This window comes from Gekko japonicus, unplaced genomic scaffold (genome assembly GCF_001447785.1).
Source record: "Gekko japonicus isolate JY-2015 unplaced genomic scaffold, Gekko_japonicus_V1.1 scaffold169, whole genome shotgun sequence".
Taxonomy (NCBI): Eukaryota; Metazoa; Chordata; class Lepidosauria; order Squamata; family Gekkonidae; genus Gekko; species Gekko japonicus.
The window spans coordinates 84,622-105,520 of NW_015161951.1; the positions used below are offsets into that span (position 1 = coordinate 84,622).

A 20,899-nucleotide genomic window follows, 5' to 3' on the forward strand; every position below is an offset into this window, starting at 1 on the left:
AGGTAGCTTAACAGAGTCGAGATAGTACAGGAACTTCTTCCACTTATAGGATCTGAGAGTGGAAGGTTTCCTGCAGTTTAGCATGACATGATCTATCCTATGTTGCAGATCAGTCAGAGAATTTTCCACGCTGTGAGCTTCAGACGTGGAACATTGTGGTAGAGTACTAAGCCCCCTTGAGAGAGCAGAAGTTTTGACACTCTTGGGAAGTGGTGAAATGATCCCTTGGAGAGGTGTAGAAGTGTTGATAACCAGTGCTGGCGAGGCCACCATGGTGTAATCAAGATGTACTTCAGGAACTCCCTCATGATTTTGTTGATCACTCTGGTGATCAAAGGGATGGGGAGGAAAGAGAAATAGGTATTGGTGGGACCAGGGGTATAAGAGTACATCTCCTAGGGAGAGTGGGTCCCAGCCCCCCCCCCCCCAGAGCAGAACCTGTGACATTTTGTGTTGTGTTTGGTCACAAAGACATCCAAGACATCAACCATAGGGTGAGTCCAGGCATTGAAGACCGTTCGCAGGTACTTCCAATTGAGTTCCCACTGATGGAGGGATGCCCCCCCCCCACGCTCAGAAAGTCTGTCGTAACATTCTGGTTGCCCAGGAAATGGGAGGCTACAGGGAAGATTTTCTGGGCTTGGTACTCATCCCAGATCTCTAGGGCTAGATTGCAGAGGTGCCGTGAGACTGTGCCACCCTGTCAACTTATATAGTAGAGGGCAGTTATATTGTCTGTGAAAACTGAAATTACCCGATGACCAGAGAATCGGTCAAAAGTCCCCCTTAAAGCAGGGGAGGCGGGAACCCCCCCATTGAAATAAAAACAGACTTAAAACAGAAGCAAAAGAGATGAGATTAAAGAACTTACAAGAGACTTTTAGGCATTTTGCAGACTTGAGAGACTTTTGGCAATTTTACTTTGAATGTAAACATCCTCAAAGATGTTGGTGAAAAAGATGGAGAAAGATAAGCATCCAAAACTTAAGTCTTCTTCAGAAACTGCCAGCCCAGCGAGCGGATGTAACCATAGACTTTTCTAAGATTCTAACAGATGCTTTGCGACCCCTGCTGGAGCAAATGAAGATGCTCAACGATAATTTTACTGCACAGCAACAGCAACTAAGTGAGAACATTAAAAAAAACTGAGCAAACAGCTGAGAACCTTAAAGAAATGGATGCCAACACTAAAAAGCTTTAAAAACAAATGCAGGAGATGGAAAAGAAGAGAAACTCAGACGAAGCTCAGCTTCTACAGCTGCAAATGGAAAAAGCAAGCTTTATTCTGAGATTTCAAGGAGTTCCTGAGAGCAAAGAGGAGAATCTAAGGCAGATCATGATTGATGCTCTGGGTCTGGCTGCAGATTTAAAAGCGGATGTTCTTCAAAGCGAAATGGATGTGATCTATAGATCATATTCAGAATTTATAAAGAAAAATAATCTGCCCAGCGAGATGGTGGTTAGATTCTCCAGAAGACAAGTGAGAGACCAGATCCTAAAGGCAACAAATGGAACTACCCTTAAAATTGACAGCAAGGAGATAAGAGTTTTGAAAGACATTCCCTTTGAAATAAGAAAGAAAAGGAAAAAATACAGAGACTTGGCTTTGTTTTTACAAAAGAATAATATCCCCTACAAATGGATCATACCTGAAGGCATGCTGTTTAAATTTAAAGACAAAAGGGAAAAATTGACTCTGTTATGAAAGCGAGTGCGTTCTTGCAGCAGCAGCTTGGACCATCAGAGGAAGAAAAGGAGGAGAGTCACAAGGGAAGTGACGATGAATCATCTACTGGAGAGGACTTGGACTCGAAACTTGGGGCAGCAGCTCCAAAGCCAGGATATTATTTGAGGAAAAGAAAAGACAAAAAATGAGATGCTAATTTTTTCTGAAGTCTGTTTTTTATCTTATGTTAATAACATATAAGAGTTCTTTTGTATTGTTCTTTAAGAAGTCAGAAGTGCTGGATTTGAAACATATAAGCGAATTTAATGATCACATTTCATGTAACCAATATTTTATTTTTATTATAAGCTTTGTATTGTAACCATTGTATGACCACCACCTCTTGGGTTTTTAGTGGTTTTTCTTTACTTTTTCCTGTAGTTTATAGTTTCCCGTTCCTATTTTCCCGATGACGGACCATGTGGTGGAAAGATTGGAGGGTGTATCATATCGCCAGGAGCTCCAGATAATTGATGTGATGATGAGCAAGGTGAGCTTCCCAGTTGGCACCTACACAAAGGCTGTTTAGGTGGGCTCCCCAGCCCCAGAGAGATGCATCTGTTCTCACTGTTAGGGATAGAACAGGAGGATGAAAAGGTGCTCCTTCCAGGAGGTTCTGACCCTCCTTTCACCATTCCAGGGAAGTTAGAATGGGGGTGGGCAAGTGGAAGTCGTGTAACTGAGGATGATGTAGGGGGTTGAAGTGCCTCAAAAACCAAAGTTGTAGGTGTCTCATATGTAGCTTCGTAAAAACTATGACTGAGGTTGTGGGGGCCATCATTCCCAACAGACATTGGATTTGAAGAGTGGAAGCATCATTTTATGACTGAATCAGACCAATTAGGGCAGTGGTGGTGAACCTATGGCACGGGTGCCAGAGGTGGCACTCAGAGCCCTCTCTGTGGGCACATGTGCCATCGCCCCAGCCAGGCCCAGACCATCATTAAAGTGTCGAATTCTCTGCCAAATAATTTTAAGTAAATGAAAACATTTGGGATTGCTTTCCTTACTTTGTTTGGATCATCTTAAGTTAATGTGTGAGTTGTTTTATCTAAAGTAAAACCTCAGTATTCAGGTTAAATTGCCATCTTGACACTTTGCAATAAATAAGTGGGTTTTGGGAAGCAGTTTGGGCACTCGGTCTCTAAAAGGTTTGCCGTCACTGAATTAGGGCAATGATGTCCTCTGCCCTCTGGGGAGGAAGAAATGTTCTGCAGGCTTGAGAATCTAGTATTGCTCCAATAAATTGAACCCTCATGGAGGGAATTAGGATGGATTTTTGTGGTTTACTTGAAGGCCCAAGGAGTGTAGTAGGGTCAGGTTACTTCTATGTGCTGTAGAAGGGTGGATCTGGAGTCCACTACTAGTAGCCAATCATCTACATATGGGGAAAAAATTATGCCCTGTAGATGAAGATGGGCTACAATGACTACCATCGTCTTTGAGAATATGCAGGGAGCCATTGAGATGACGAAGGGAAGGGCTTTGTATCGGTAATGCTGCTCCCCTATGGCAAATCGGAGGAATTGCCTGTGGTGATGATAAGTGGACAGGTGGAAATAAGCATCCTGTAGGTCCAGAGTTGCCATCCAGGCCTCTTTCCACATGAGGGGTGGGAAGTTTGGTAGCAATGTCATGTGGAATTTTTTGTATATTATAAAGTGGTTTAGTGCTTTGATGTCCATGATGGGATGGAGACCTCTGTCTTTCTTGGGGATCATGAAGTGACGGGAGTAGACGCCACGGTATCAGTTGTGGGGGGGGGGAACAGGTTCTATGACTTGTTTGTCTAACAGGTGATGCACTTCTTCCAGAAAGACAGTGGACAGAGGAGTGGGAATGAAGATGGAAGCCATTGGTGTGTGGATAAACTCTATTGCATATCCCCGTGAGATGACAGAGAGTACCCACTTGTTTGAAGTGATTTGTCTCCAAGCAGGTAAGTATGGATGGAGACATGTGGGGACTGAAGGGTATGGCAGAGGTGTCAAGTCAAAGGTCCTGTTTCGCACCCTTGGGAGTTTTGGTCTTGGACTGTGTAGCCATGGAGAATTTAGGTTTGGAGCTGTAGGAAGGACAAGATGGAGTATGTGGGGATCTCGGTTGCCATGGTTGGTCAGGAGGTGATTTGTTGAAGGGTCTACAAGACCAGGACCTCAGTTTGGATTGTCTGTTGGATGAAGACACCTCCAAGTTATGAGATGTCGTGATACTTTTGTCAGGATCTTGGAGGACAATGTCAGTAGTGGAGCTAAATAAGCCTTCTTTTTCGAAGGGTAGGTGAGTGTATGATTTTGTGTCATGCTGAAGGGTGGTGGACCTTAGCCAGGCATGGCGGTGTAAGGCTATTGCTGAAGTGAGTGTCTTGGCTGAGACATCCAATGTATGTCTGGCTGTGTTGAGTTGTTGTTTCTCTAGGAGCATTCCCTCCTTTTGAATGCATCTAGCATGACGATTCATGTCTTCAGGTAGGGATGCAATGAATTCAGACACCTGTCCCCAGAGGGCATTTTGATATCTGCCCATGCAGATGGCATAGTTGGAAGTCTTTATACCTAGGGCGCCAGCTGAGTAGAAATTGCAGCTTAAGGAATCCAGTTTCTTCCCTTCTTTGTCAGGAGGTGAAGAGTGGGTGCGTTGACATTTGGAAGAGGAGGTGACCACTACTGAGTTGGGTTTGGGGTGTGTGAAGAGAAATTCAGCCCCTGCTTCTTGGATCTTATATATATGATCGATCCTGCAGGATGAGATGGGGGTAGAAGCTGAATGAGACCAAGATATCTTAGCAGCTTGTAGGAAGACAGAGGTCATAGGTAGGGCAATAGTCATTGACAATTTCATTTGCATGATGTTGAAGGCTGTATTGGTCACGGTGCGTGGGGGTTGTACTGTGGATAGAGTCAGTGTGTGGCCCATACATTTGATGCAATCACCATATGATTTCAGATCTTCTGTAGGTGATATGGGAAGATTTTCGACCACATCCTGTGGTGGGAATGGACCAGCATTATGCTCTGATTCATCATCTCCTGAATAATGGTTGGAAGAGTTAGAAGAGGTGCCCAATTCAGAGGGATGTGAAAAATGTGTTGGTGTGGGAGCCCTTGGTATCGAGGGGATGGGTACTGATGGTGAAGATTTGGCCTTAGAATCTTGTTTGTTGATCGGTACCAATGGTCTCGGCAGCACTTCCTGTGTCGAAAGAGGACCTCGGTATCAGTAGATTGATGATCCCAGTCCATCAACAGTCAACCCGAAAGCCACAGCATGGCAGAGGAGAGTGGGTATGTTCCATACCGATACTGCCATTGTCATTGGTCCCATGGGACGGGAAGTGGGGGTGATGGTTGGAACCCTGAAGATTGGTTCCAGTCTTCAAGAGGTTGATGTTAGGTGTATGGAGAAGGAGGATGGAAAGACCCAGTATTCCAACCCTTAGGCTCGGTGTGGAAACTCTTGGCACTGGAAGATTGAGATCGTTGTGTCAGGTCCATCTCTTGGTCAGAGTTAGACGTATGGGTTGTGCCAAAGGCGAGGCTGTTCTCCCGACAAACTGGCCATGAATAGGTGAGTCAAGCAACTTGAGGGGAGGAGTAGGAAGAGGCTCTGACACTCGGTGATGAGTTGTGGTAACCTTGGCTGGAGAGCCCTTGGGTCTCTCTGTGTCTTTCTTATGCTTCTTCTGTTTGTCTGGTTTGTGCTCCTTACCCTCTCTGTGTTTCTCGGCAGAAGTTGGGGTATCCAATTCAGAAGCTGGAATCGAGCATTTCACCATCGATCGATCAGCATTGGAGGGAGCCGGTTTCAGTGATAAGGCCATTGTTGATGCCGAAGCTGGGGTCAACATCAAAGCATGGCCCAAAGTCTCGTAGGATGATGCCATTGTCAGAGACAGTGCCGATTCAAGGAGTGCGATGCAAAGTCTGGCTGCTTGGTTCTTCCTCATCTGTTTGGAGAACTTAGAGCAATGTGTGCATGACTCCATGCAGTGGGCTTCTCCAAGGCATGGGAAGCAAAGAGAATGTCCGTTGGGGTGCGATTTTGCTACCACACTTCAGGCACCTCTTGAAAAATCCCCAGTGTTTGGAGCACAGTACTGATGGTCAGGTGGGACGGGGAGGTCCTGCCACTGGAGAAAGTCACTAAGCTATCCAAATGTCTCAAGTGACCAACAGATTAGAAAGGAAAAGAGAAAGTATGGAAAAAAGAGGAAAAAAACAGTAAGTTACAGATCGAAGAGAGGAAAGGTCCAAACAGCATGACAGAAGTCAGTCTGACAAGACATGGGGAATGGGCACGAAAATCCTTTTCTGCTTTTAAGTTTACCAATCGGTGCAGGCGCACTATATCCCACAGGTGCAATGCACAGAGACCAAGAAGAAGGTCCAGGGAATCTCAGCCGAACCATGGGCCAGTGGTAAGCCTAACACAACCAATGCCAAACTGGAGAATCCAGGCCAATGTCAAACCAGAGAATCCAAAACAAAACAACTTAACCAAGGAACACTATTGCAAACCTAACAAATGTCAAATCAGAGAACCCAAGCAATGTCAAACCAGAGTATCCAACCCAGGTCAAAACACAGAATCTAAAGCAAACCAACTTAAGCAAGAGACACTGTTGCAAGACCAAGAGAACCAATTTCAAAGCACAGAATCTAAGCCAAACCAATTTTGGCAAGCCAATGCCAAGATTTGGCAAGAAGACATGGACACAGACACACAATAAAACTGAAGAAAAACAGTCCCAAAAGCCTTAAAATGCTGTCCCTGATATTTCTGGACAATTCTGAATATTTCCAGAATTTTTCAGAACCCATTTACTGGAATCCTGAAAAATCCCAGTTACCATATGAATAACTGAATATATCTGAAAAATACTGACAAGGTTTTTTAAGGAATATTTTCGGACTGAAAATATACGAACACACATCCCAATGCAGAATGGCCCAAGTACATAGCAATACAGCCAAACAGAAGAGCTTACATCCAATTCACTGTCCTCCTGATTGATCCTTCTCAGTGACTCAAAGGAGCCCAGAACCTGAATAATGTGCCACTATGCTCATGAAAGTCACTGCTGTGAGGCAATGGCTGTAAATGGGAATGTGTTTATTTATTATATTTTTACCCCGCCCTTCCAGCAGAGCCGGCTCAGGGTGGCTTACACAACCAGTATAAAACACTGCAATGTGACAATGTGTACTGAAAGATTTTCCCATATACACATGCACCTTGGTGTGTAGAAACTAGCAAATGTCCTAACCAGGGGTCTTTTCGTAGAAAAAAGAGCTGCAGGAGCTCATTAGCATATGGTATGCTAATGAGCTACTGGCTATTAGCGTATGCCACGCCCCCTGTAGGTTGGGAAACATCTCCAGTTACAGCCATATTTAAAAGAATGGGAATGGATAGATTGTCAAAGAAAAAGCAGTCTTCTGCAATCCTCCAAAAACACCTGATGACAAAAGCCAATTGTGAAACCAGTGGGGAATATTTATAATTATGCTGCTAAGAATGAATCATGGATTTCTGAAATACAGAAACGGCCACCACAGAACAGGCAACATGACTTTAGGAGCAATAACAGAGGCAGCAGTTTGACTAACTGTACCTAAAGTCAGATCCAATGCATTGTGAGGGAGGCAAACTCAGCGAGGCCAGCCCCACCATGGCCCTTGCTCGCAGATGGCTAAGCCAGAAGCAACTGCCATGGCAAGAGTGCTGACAGGTGATGTGCACAAGAAACACGCTGGGTCACTGCTGCTGCAGGGCCTCTAAATTACAGATTCCATGAATCACTGCACTTCAAGAGTGGTTCACAGTGTGAGTACCCAAGTCACTAGCTGTTTCTCAGACCTTTTCACTTACAGAGGTAGTTGGCACAAACTTCTGCCTTCAGAGAACCAATCTGTCTGCTGCAGACCCCTGCTCTTGACTTGACAGAGGAAGGTTAATGCTCTTGAATGCATTGCCAGTCTGTATGGACTTCAGGAGATGTGTCCTGGGCTTCACACAGGGCTAGTGTCAGCATACTTTCAGGTGGGGCAGCAGCCGGGGCACAGGGCTTTTGGCAGAGCCCTCTGCTGTCAATCCCCCCTTCCTCTTACTGCTCACTCACTTGTGAGTGCTCCACTAGCTGTGAGCCCAGCTGTTCATTTTGCCCAGAACCATCAGAGAAAAGGACGCAGGCAGTACAGGCAGCCTGTGAAAATGTACAGGTAAGTAGAGGGACACATGGGTGGGGCGCTGAGCAGGAAGGGAGGCACGAGCAGGGGATCTGGTGGTAGGTAGAAGAGGGGAGGCCCCCCCAGGAGCTCTCTGCCCAGTCCCCCCAGATTCTAGAACTGATCATGGCCTCAATATCATGCTGTTGGACAGGAAGATGCCCCCCAAACACACCCACAGTTGCTGGGGATTGGGGGGCCTTGATAGTGTCAGGCTTGATAGTTGTCTTTTACGGAAGCTGCCATTATTCGTTTGCAAATTGAGGAAACTGAGAAGTTTCCAGGCAAAATACAAAATAGGCAGAACACAGGGAGGGGGGACCTCAGATCGATTTGTGGCAGATGCCCAACTGCATTGTTGTTGCCCCTCCCCCAATCCCTTTTTCTACTCCTGATTCCTAGATAAATCCTGAAACTGGAAGTGCTTGAGGCTACAGCCCTTCCTGAAATGAACAGTACTCATTTCATTTCAAGGGGGCTTGCCCAAGAAAATGTTCCCATTTACTGAGCTAATAGGTTAGACCTTGGCTGTGGTCACACTGGCGGCTTGGCACGATATGGTGCCGCCTGTAACTGTACCATTTTAAAGTGTTGCAGAGCATATCATGCAGACAGCACACCCTGCTGCACGTTACCCACACAACCATCCCATGGTCAATCATCCACATTACTGCAGCACATCAGCCACAGAGCATGCTGGCCAATTCCCCCCCCCAAAATGCATGTGTGTGCACAGGTGTGCATGCACATGCATATGCGCACATGTGCATATAGGCAAAAGATTTTTTAAACCCTCCCTAGCGGCGGGAATGGATTTGCAGGTTCAGACTGCCAAATGTGGTCTGCACACACTCCCCTGTGTTCAGACATCTGGCCATGCGCAATTAATGCACAGGGAACAAAAAATACCTCTTGCGATGGGGTGCCTTTTTAACCCAGCTCCTAGTCGTCCTATGACGGGATGAGTATGCCGGGGGAACACCTGACAGATGTGGCTGTGTGACTCCACCCATTTGATCCAGGGTGGAAGAGTAGCTGTGTCAGGCCAAACTGCCTGTGTGATCACAGCCCTTCTTTCCCCTACGTATTTTTATCCCATCCATCTTCCAAAAAGCTCAGGGCACTCCCCTCCTCCATATTTATCCTCACAACAATGCTGTAAGGTAGATCAAACTGTAAGAGTGCAATTGGCCCAAAGTCATGCAGGAATGACTGAAGGTTTTTACCCTTGGGATCTCATAAGGGCTGTTTCACACACAGCTTTTAGGTGTGTGACTAGGATTCCGAGAATTTGAAACAGTCTTCAAGTTGAATCCGAGGGCAGACCCATGTAGAGTGCATTACAATCATCTAAAATCTCACATGCAACTATAAATATCTGAAACTCAGATATCACACGGACACACTCATCAGGGAACCATTTGGTATCTCTTCCTGTTCATTGTATATATGACACTTTGCTGCTGCAGGAAATGGGATTTGTAATCTGAAATGAACGGCTGTGCTAGTGGTCTAAGGGCCTTGACCCCAGGGAGTTGCAGTTTGGCAGGAGGGGCTCACCCAAGCTGCACAGCTCACGCCTCTACTCACCAGGAAGCTGTAAAAGAACTCATGTACACAGAGGCCCAACATGCAGACAAGGACGTAGACCACGTGGTAGAGGAACGCCATGTCCATGATGACTGCTCGGTAGCCACGAGTGAATGTGCCACGGTTCCCAACAAAGCTCACTAAGAAAACTACCTTGTTACAAAGCTGAGGAGAGAGAAACACAGGACTACAGTTATTCACAAAGCATCTATCTGACAGTGAGAGGTGCTGCTGTACAAAATGTAAAAATAAAAAATGCCCGGCCTACAAGCTTACAATCTATGTTTCAAGAACCCAAAACGTGCCCCCTTTAAAATAGCATGCTAAATGTGAGAGAGCTTGGACTACAAGAGAGTTTATAAGGCTACCATTTTCTTCTCTAATGGCACAGGGACCACATGCAATCATAACCCATGGCTGCAAAGGAAATGAAAAGTTTCAGTGCTCATTCCTGCTTGAGATTTGCAATCTCAACCCAAGAGCTTGAATTCCAGATGTGCCTGCTCAGTGACGGGGAGGGGGAAGACTTGCCATCCTCATCTGGAGCATCTTCATCTGCTTCTTGGCTGAGGCTGGAATTCTTCTCTATGCATGTGCGTGTGTGCATGTGTTCTGTTGTTTAAAAGCTGTTTTAAAACGTCTTCTTAACTGCTTGCAGCCTTGTGGTCTCTAACTGGGCAGATATGTGGTACACAAATTGTAAATAAATAAAATTAAGTTTAAGATTGCTAGTACTTCTAAAACATCTACAAACCAATGCGCTGCCTGATTTGAATAAAACAAATGTAAGGATACGTATCTATGTGCACCCTTCTCTCCCCCCCCCTCCTTTTTCCTTTTGCTGTCAAGCCACAGTCAACCTATGGTGACCCCACAGGGTTTTCAAACCACCACATTCAGAGGTGGCTTGCCATTGCTTGCCTCTGCACAACAACCCTGAACTTCCTTAGTGGTCTCCCATCCAAATACTAACCAGAGGTGATCCTGCTTAGCTCCTGAGATCTGACAAGATAGGGCTAGCCTCGGCTATCTAGGTCAGGGTATGTACACCCTAAATCTTGGTTTAAACTGGGGCAAATGAGGTTTGAAAAGTAACAGACTTTTAGAAGACAGAGGTGCTCTGGTTTAGTAGAAAGGCAGACCAAGGACTCAAGATCTCCCTGGTCTTGGACGGGGTTATACTCCCCTTGAAAAGCCAAGTTTGCAGCTTTGGGGTGCTGCTCAACACAGTGAGGGCCTTTTCAGTGGTAGACCCATGATTATGGAACACCCTCCCCAGGGAGGTATGCCTGGCCCCTTCACTCTCGATATTTAGAAAGCAGCTGAAGATGGTTTTCTTCATGAAGGCATTTGATTAGTTCTTCTGCTTACCAGCAGCTTTAAACCATTCATTTTAACTTGTGGTTTTATGTATGTTGTTGTGTTTTGTTATTTTTTACACTGTAAGCTGCATCGTGTTCCTATAAGGTAGAAAGGCAGCTAATAAATGCTTTAAATAAATAAATAAATAAATACTATTTCAGTTTTCCTGCTGTGGGAGACAAATGTTGAGGTGTGATCACGCCCGGATAATCCGCCCACCTTCCGTGCCTCTCCCGCGGCACCTTTGCCGTGTGACCGGGGCCCCAGTTATGCAGACTTGAATGCATAAACCAACTTTTTGGTTCTGTGTGCTCAAACATCCAGGTCCACCAGCGAAACAACCTTAAGACTGTCATTGGGATGCATACTTTGAGAGAAGGGAATACCGTCACCAGATTGTGATGCTGAGGAAACCACAGTTGTAATGGTCTCATCTGTAGTTTTTCCATAGGTACCACCACAGTGATGGAAGCCATGAGTCTTGGCAAGCACTGAATTGTCTTGGCTGTCTGAACTGGGGAAGTGATACAATTGGTTGCTACAGTCTGTACAGTAATGGCCCTGTCCAGTGGAAGAAATATGTTGGTCAATGTGGAGTCTAGAGATGCTCCAATAAATTGAATCTTCTGAGATAGTGTTAAAGAAGATTTGTTCTGGTTTACGCAAAGGCCCAAAGATTTTAGAAGGGACAGCATTTGTACAATATCCCATTGAAGATGTTCAGAGGAGAGGACCATGAGGAGCCAATCATCTATGTAGGGAAACACCTGTAGTCCTTGAGTACGTAGGGCCACTGCCACCACTGCCATGCCCTTCGTGAAGACCCAAGGTGCTGTGGAAATTGCAAAAGGCAAAGCTCTGTACTGGTAGTGGGATTGAGATTGACCCATTACAAATCGCAGATGATGATCTTGGGGTCGTTTGGAAGTATGTGACTTTTAAGTCTATGGATGCCATCCATGCCTCTGATGAAAGAAGCAGTAGAATGGAAGTAATGTCACCATTCGGAACTTTGTGTTTTTGATGTGTCTGTTCAGTCCCTGAAGACCTAGAATGGGCTGCCTGCCACGATCTCTTTTTGGGACAAAGAAGTACCTTGAGTGGTAACCGAGGTGGTCTCACAACTGCGGTACATACTCAATGGCACCCTGCTGAAGCAGATGTGATGGGGGGTGAACACACAGTGTGGAGTTGGGGGGCACAGAATCGAACTCTATTGCGTATCCCATTTGGATAACAGTGAGAACCCAATGGTTAATGTCTTCCCAGGCACTGATAAAGGGAAGTAGATGTGTCCCCACAGGTGGAGTGGTGGTGGCGGTGGTGGTGGTGGCTGCAACGTTGTTTTTTGAAGAGTCAAAGTGATTGCTTCAATTGTTGACCAGCCTTTTTCGAAGATGCGGGTTTGGTTTTGAAAGGATATGTTTGCTTGAAAGGATTTTGGCAACGTTTCCATGAGTCATATGGAGCTGGAGCATCCTTGCAAATCTCATCCACTGTTTTTTTTTCTTCCCATCCACTGTTTTAGTGGTGTGGGAAAGACTGTTCCCCATCAAAGGGAAAGTCCTCAATTTTTTGCTTGACAACTGGCAGCAAGGATGTCACCCTGAGCCACGCGTGTCTTCAAAGAGTGACTGATGTCACCATGACCCAAGAAAAACATGATCTAGTGTGTCTCACTGTCGCTATCTGTTGTTTAGTGACCCTACGGGATTCACTGAGCAATGCAATAGCCTCTGGGTGGGCATCAGCCAGTATATTAGACATTAGAGCTTCCAATTTACTGGCAACAGTAAAACTGCATGCTGAGAGGTAAGATATATATGTTTGCATCTTGGAGGCAAGCAAAGTAGCTGAGTAGATTGTCTTTGCCATCACGTCCACTTTACGCCCTTCCTTGTTGGGAGGTACCAGATGACAAGTGTACCACTACAGAATTTGGTTCAGGGTGTGATTGTAAAAAATTTCCTCATTACACTGTACTTTATACATGGCCTCATAGCGCTTAGGGACCTGTGGTGTAGATGCTGGTTTGCCCCAGGAATCCTTTACCAAATGCACTGGATCAATATGGAGGAGGAGGATGGTAGGTCCAATTGCAAGATGTCATGTACAATGTCTGAGACTGGAGGTGACACTGAAGTAAGCTGGATCCCTAGTGTTGTAGCCATGCACTACAATAAATCCAAAAGCCCCTTAGCGCTCTCTGAGAGGAAGAGACATTGTCACCTATCAGGTTTTGGTTCAGTTTGAGCAACAGTGTCATCTTCAGTCTGGGATGTACCTGATGTGCTGAGAACAGGAGCAGGACCACAACCTGGAATGGCTAGGGTACCCTCAATGCAATGGAGACCTCAAGCAGGACGACCCAAAATATGAGAGGTGATAGCCAGATTCATGATGGTAATATGACTGTCTCGACTTTGAAGACCGCCATCCCCAATGTCCACCATCTTCGTAGTCCAATACTGAACAATCACTTGCTGAACAGCATGATCCTGAGGAGGACTGATCTCATCGACATTCCCAAGAGTGCCTACTTGGAGAAGTTTATAAGCAGGGGGTCGGTGCTGAGAAGTGCCTGGAAGCACCATCGTCATCCTCTAAAATGCACAGCGGTGAGATTGAGTAAACAGATGGGGGCTTCAGGACTGTCATTTGCTCCTGAATTTGCAGTGGAGTCGAAGGAGGTAACGGATTCATTTGTTTGAAGGCTGAGTCAGGCTGTGTGGCCACACATCTCACAGATGGGGATTGGGTAGACAGTAGACAAGATTATTGGTTCAGCTGTTGCTGGTAGTGAAGCTTGGTTGTTTGACAGTTTTGAGGCATTTGCCGGTCTCAAGACATGGGCTGACTTTGGGATCTTTGATTTAGGAGGGCCCAGGACTGCATCTGATGACTGTTTTGTCCCTTTATCATGCTTAGACTTTTTCTTGATGATGACAGGGTCATGTCCCATAGTGCTGAATCTCCCTGCTTTTTAGAAGAAGGAGGTGGCATCATGAAAGTGATAGATCCTTCAGCCATCCTTGGTGTTAGTGACTGTTCCAGCAGGAAAGTCCTGAGGCATGCCGCTCTATTCTTTTTCACCTGACAAGTACATTTAGCGCAGTATTGGCAAGAGTCAATGCAATGACATTCTCCGAGGCACAACATGCAGAGTTTGTGGCCATGTGTGTGTGTGTGTGTTAGTGTACCTTACTTTAAATATTGCTCAAAAAAAATAAATATTGCTCAGAGTGTACTACACTAAATGTACTTGTACTGCACTAAATTTACAAAGTGAAAGGAAATTTCTTAATTCAACCCAGTTTGCCCTCAGTGGTTGTCAATTCCTCCTCCCCCTTTCCCCTCTTTTCTGAGGGGGCAGTGTTTTTAGAATGATCAACTGAGGGAGAGAAACGGAGACAAGGCTGTCAAGAAGAGCAAGGAAAAAACCACCCAGCTGAGAGGCAGGCAGGAAGGAACTGAGTGGGGGCGGGGTTCGCCTCAGTTGAAGAAGAAGAAGAAGAAGAAGAAGAAGAAGAAGAAGAAGAAGAAGAAGAAGAAGAAGAGGAGGAGGAGGAGGAGGAGATTGGATTTATACCCTGCCCTTCACTTGGAGTCTCAGAGCAGCTTACAAACGCCTTTCCCTTCCTCTCCCCACAACAGACACCCTGTGAGGGTGGGTGGGGCTGAGAGAGCTCTGACACAAACTGCTCTTTCAGGAACAGCTGTGCCAGAGCTTGTGACTGACTCCAAGGTCACATCAGCAGGTGCAAGTGGAGGAGTGGGGAATCAAACCCGGTTCTCCCAGATTAGAGTCCGCACCCTTAACCACTACACCAAATGCTCAGTGAATGCCTGCTGCCGGGGACTGAGCTAAGCCCCGCCCAGTAAGTCTGTCTTTAAAGCTCCCGGCAAGGGTTTGGCACAGGCACAAAACCCAGTGTGTGGCCTGCACAGAGACCACAAAGAAGATCATATAATTAAACGGCGAATCTGGGATATAGAGTTTTGACTACACAGAGCGTGCGCACAGCCTTTTCTGGTGGTAGGGAACCATGGTAAAAACTTTATTCCAGCAGACTATCTATATCTTATATTCTAAGAGCCAAGTCATCAAATCTTTGGATACTTAAATCCGGTGACTGGAGCTGTGAACAGGCAAGACAGATCTTTCTACAAACCTGAAAAGGGACCCAGGTTTGGAGAAAAATGTGAAATCTAAATGAACAAACAAACCTCTAGGGAGTTGAAAAAATCCAAAAATGATAAAAGGAGCACCTGGCGCTTTAAAAATCTGATTCCATCAGTGGCTGTTGCTAGGTAACCAAAGGATTCTAGGCTGGCTTTTGTGAGTAAGAAGGCATGGGGCCCTTTACAGGCCTATTTTGGCCTTTGATGGAGGAATCCTTGGGGACAGGCCTGACAAGAGTTGCCAGCTCCAAGGTTGGGAAATTCCTAGATATTTTGTGGTTGAGTGTGACGAGGGCAGGGCTTGGGGAGGAGAGAGGTCTCAACCAGATATAATGCACAGAGTCCACACGTCTGTGGTTTAGAATTTTATTTATTTATTTATTTATTTATTTCCATTTTTATCCTGCCCTCCCCGCACGCAGGCTCAGGGCGGCTTACAAGGCACAAAGTGCTATAAAACAGATAAATTAAAACAACAGAAGCTAAAAACATTGACAACTCACAGGATACATGAAGGACTAAAATTGCGCACTCTCCATTGCATATCAGGAGGAGGTCAGAGGTCAAAAGTCCGAAGGGGGACGCCATGAGCCAATTACTCATCAGCCCACCCCGGCGGTCCTGCTCCGCAGTTATGCGGTGGTGGTAGTGGCAGCGGCGGCCCCTACTCAAAAGCCTGGCAGAAGAGCTCCGTCTTGTAGGTTCTGCGGAACTGTAAAAGGTCCCGGAGAGCCCTGATCTCCTCCGGGAGCTCATTCCACCAGATAGGGGCCGCCACCGAAAAGGACCTGGCCCTCGTGGTAGCTAGCCTGGCCTCTTTAGGGCCCGGGGTATTTCCTGAATACCAAGGAGTCTTCACCTTGGCTTCCTTTAATGCTTTACCATCAGCTCTTTTGGGAGATATGCATGTTCCTTACTTCCAACATGTTTGCCCCTGCCAAATGGACAGGATGAAACAGTTGATCATGTACGTATTACATACTGTATGGTGTTTATACATAACATATATACATATACTATACATAACAAATATACAAATACACACTTTTGGTCTCTATACATAACTCCAATCTTAACAACTTTTTAGATTTCCTCCTCTTCTCTGATTGTTCTAATGAAACCACTTTTAAGTTGGCCAAATTTTGCAATTCAGCATGTTTAACATGGAAGCAGCTGGTTAAGTCTTGTTATTAATTATGTCTCTGCTATTTAAATCAGCCTATTATCTGCCTTGAGTCCAAGTGAGAAAGGCAGACTACAAATTATTTAAATAAAATACGTGGCTTTGAAATTTTATTGTACATAGATCTGCCGACTCTTTCTACATATCATTCTTCGCTGATCTATGATGGCAACAAATAAAGAAAAAGAAGCTGGGCGGGGGTGTGTGTGTCTGTCAGTCCTGGTTAGTACTTGGATGGGAGACCACTGAGGAAGTCCAGGGTCACTAAGTAGACAACAACAAACCACTCTGAACATCTCTTGCCTTGAAAACTGCACAGGGTCGTCATAAGTTGGCTGCGACCTGATGGCACTTTCCACCACCATGATGAATGTGTGTGTGTGGGGGAGATAACCAAGCATTTTTATAGACAATGAGTTTGACAATACTTACGTTAGCAGCACCCAGAAGGATCAGTGTTGGTCCAAGGCCAATTGTATAGATTGACCGGAGCATTACGGAAACCAGAAAGGGACGAATGCCCACAGGCTTAGGGAAGAAGAACAGCAGGGATGTACACACAGCCACGGCTATCCAGAGGAGAACAGAAAACAGTGGAGAAAGAGTGCCTAGAACGAAAAAGGAAGGGGAATGAAAGAACAGCCACACAGAGGTACATCCCACCCAGTGTTCTTAGGCAAGAAGCATATATGAAGAATCATATCAGTTCTAGCAAGTTATATGGATGCCCCAAAGATCAGGGTTGAACCATAGCCCTTCAAAACCTCCTTTCTGAAGCCAGAAAGCCAGAAAATGATAGTGGACTGAAGCAGCATGGTGGCTACAAGGCAGAGAGATGGGATCCTTACTTGCCAGGTGGATCTGCAGAAACTCACTGTTGATAACACTTATCTCCGTGTTAAGAAATGCTGCATTTGCTGATCTCTGCATCACAGCAGAACATTCCAGTTTATAACACTACCCCTGCCCCATTAGGCACCAATTCTATAAATGGGTAATTTCATGTAGCCTATCAACACACTGGTCTCCGCTTAGCAGATTCATCCAACATACGGCCAGTTACGCATCAGCCCATGCTGGCTCTATTCAGCTCAGTTTCACAGCATGTGGAAAGAGTCCAACAGAGTTGTCAATTCAATTCAATTAGCCTTTATTGGCAAACAAGAATTACGATGAGCAAGATACAGAAGGAATAAAAATAATATACTACAGTACAATTAGATAATATCCTCAATTATTTCTGAAGTTTCTCCTGACACCACTTTATGGTGAGTTGTAAGAACTTTACCAGCTTCTCAGCTATGTCAGAGGAGGAATCATTCAAAAGGCAGTAAACCTTGTAGGAATCGGAGAAGCCCATCATATTCGCTAAAAGAGAGCTTAAATATTTAAAACAAATATATACATAGAAAGAATAATAGAGGAAAACATGTGGGATTGTCTCAATGCAATTGGTGTTACAAGGACAATGTCTAGCCAAATATGCTGTCTTTTTAAAATCTGCCATATAAAATTGCAGATGGCATGGCATTAGATCTAGCTAAAGAAAAAGCTCTGCGTTGTTGCAGTACTTGCAGAGAATATAGATATGGGGACACACAATCTACTGCCAGTGGGATCTCCAGACTCAAAGAAGAGCAAGTTTTATTAGCCATACTATATCGTTTTTTTATTTCAATATCCAGAATTCTGTGTTTGATCATTTGATATGCACCCGGGAACATAGACAATGAGTCCAGAGATATATCCATAGCAGTGATTTTTCCCTCAGTACAAGCTATTAAGCTTGACATTTCAGACTGAGAGCATCTGATGGATAAGACTCAAGAAATCAGAATTACAGTGCAGATTTAGCCAGTATTTAACGGTCATAGGCCACACCTTAGTTTCAACAAAATTTAATCCAGTTTCTAACCAAAGGGCAGCATATGGTTCACAATGAGGCATACTCAGATTTTTTAATAGAAATTTGGACTGGGCACATTCCAAAGGAATTAGCAGTTGCAAGCCTGAAACAGTCTTATTTTTTTAAGTCTCAGTTGCCAAATGGTGAACAGAAAGTGAGATAACTTAACCAAGTAAATTCACCAGATGACAATGGAGACTTTGTTGTTATGTTGTTGGAACTGATGATCATGTTCAGTGCCACCAGCAGCTTTTGACCCAGAGACTCAAGATCTGGGAATTCCTGGCAAAGAATGCTTCCCCTTTTCTGCCCAGCCCTCCTTTGCCATCACTTCACCATCTGGGAGAAGAGAGAGAACAACTGGGGAAGAAGGCACTGAACTGAGCAGCCTGGCTTCTGCTGTTACTTCACCCATGTTTTGTGGTCCTGCTGCAGTCAGATACAGAAAGAGGAACCACATCAATGCAAACCTGGGGCTGGGTAAAAACAGGGGGCCAGAGAGGAGGGAACACTCTACCCAAGCCAATCCATTCCTGTCCCCAGCCACATTTCTCTGTCCCCTAAGGCCAGTTGCCCATTTAGAACATAAGTGTAGCCCTGCTTCAAAACTGCAGGTTCTTGGTGTCAAGGCTATCAGATCATCAGGACAACTATGCATTTCACCCAGTGTGGAGCAGGGGTTTAGTGTTGGACTAGGGTCTGGGAGACCTAGGTTCGAATCCCAACTCTGCCATGGAAGCTTGCTGGGTGACCTTGGGCCAGTCAGTCTCTCGAGGTAAAATGGGGAAAGGAAGGATGTTGTATGCTGCCCTCAGCTCCCTGGAGGAATGATGGGACAAAATTGTACTAAATAAAATAACGTTTCACACATTATGCAGCAGAAAACTAGCATTAGCCATCATGTATGAAGAGAAAATCACAGCAAATGAGCATACTGGTAGGATTCCTGTATTTCAAGTATGTATTGGTCACATTCACATTACACCTTTAAGGTAAAGGTAAAGGTTCCCTTGCTCGAAAGCCAGTCGAATCCGACTCTAGGGTTGCGGTGCTCATCTCCGTTTCAAAGCCGAAGAGCCAGCGCTGTCCGAAGACGTTTCCGTGGTCATGTGGCCGGCATGACTAAACACCAAGGCTCACGGAACGCTGTTACCTTCCCACCTATTTATCTACTTGCAATTTCTTGCTTTCAAACTGCTAGGTTGGCACTTTTAAGAATCTTTAAGTTCAAATTACACATTGCCAGATCCAATCACGTAACTTGGTCCTCAGGTCTTGATGAATTTCCTGCAAAAGTCACCTACTGTCAAAGACAGGGAACTTCAGGAGGAGGCAATTTTCAGAGGAAAAAGGCCCTTTGCACCTTCAATGCCCATCAATTTTCTACTCCAATTCCTCCCTCAAGTATCTTTGCCTGTTTGGATTTTTTAAAGGTTGATGTCTATGAGCAAAACCATTTATTTATATGGCATCTTTCAACCGTTCTAGGATTTCATAGGCATTATTTCAGTGATCATTAGAATACCTGTGTAAGGTAACCTAGCAAGAAGTCCTTCTGACCCTGCTTCATGACAGCCTAGAGGAAGCAGAAAGATAAACAATATGTTTTTTTTTTCCTGAAAGACAGACTAGTAAAAGCAGCTTTGCTGTTAAATGTGTTCAGTTTAAATGGTAGCTAGTTATCACAGAGATTGCTAAAAGGATAAAACTCTTCCACCTCTAGGTCATGGGTTCAGGTTGAGTTCATGCAGAAATGTGACTGGGAGTAACTTCCTCTTAATAGTTGATGTGATCAACCATCAGAGGATCAAGGCCATGTGCTCTTCATTAATCCCCCCGTCACATACACTGTTGGCACATTCCTATTGGGTGGCTGAATGATCCAGAGATTAAAGGGGATTGGCCTGAAGACTGACCACCCTTTTCTCCCTGTTTCGGAGAAGAGGAGGGGATGTCTCTCTAGGTCACAATTCAGGCATGTCAGCAATGCTGTCTGTAAAACCAAGCTTTTGGTTTCTGATGGTTCCATCTTCCCCATAAGCACTGCTGAATAAAGGCAAAACAAGATTTTTTTAAAAAAAATCAGCCTTAAATATTACGAGACATTTAAACTATGCGCAACAAACTCTAGTGGGGAAACCTTTTTCTCCGTTACGTCACTTACACTGCAAGGAAGAAGACTGCACATCTGAATCTGGCCCAAGGTCACAAGAACCTGCAGTTTTGAAGCAGGGCTTCACTTTCGTTCTAAATGTGCAACTGGCCTTAGGGGACAGAGAAATGTGGCTGGGGACAGGAATGGATTGGCTTGGGTAGAGTGTTCCCTCCTCTCTGGCCCCCTGTTTTTACCCAGCCCCAGGTTTGCATTGATGTGGTTCCTCTTTCTATATCTGACTGCAGAGCTAGACAAGTGTAAAAGAACTCCCACATATGGGTTGCCACCCTCCAGGTGGGCCAGCAAAACAATAAATCACCATGTATGAATATACAAATTAAGCAGACATTTATATATAATGCTTTTAGAATTCAATTGTCAGCAAGATTACAACTATAACATCTTAAATGTGATCTTAGGCTTGACAGTACATATGAAACACTACTGTCAAGCCTAAGATCGCATTTAAGATGTTATAGTTGTAATCTTGCTGACAATTGAATTCTAAAAGCATTATATATAAATATCTGCTTAAATTGTATATTCATACACAGTGATTTATTGTTTT

At 44.9% G+C, this 20,899-nt stretch overlaps 1 protein-coding gene across 1 annotated transcript in view; it reads right to left on the reverse strand.

Annotated features, from left to right (window-relative positions):
• ITPR2 (inositol 1,4,5-trisphosphate receptor, type 2) overlaps window positions 1-20,899 on the reverse strand; it is a 326,434-nt gene that overhangs the window by 20,697 nt on the left and 284,838 nt on the right. The window contains exons 49-50 of the mRNA XM_015429433.1: window positions 16,703-16,878; window positions 9,544-9,708 (exon numbers count right to left, since the gene is read on the reverse strand). Of these exons, the coding sequence (XP_015284919.1) occupies window positions 9,544-9,708; window positions 16,703-16,878 (341 nt within the window). The remainder of the gene's footprint in view (window positions 1-9,543; window positions 9,709-16,702; window positions 16,879-20,899) is intronic.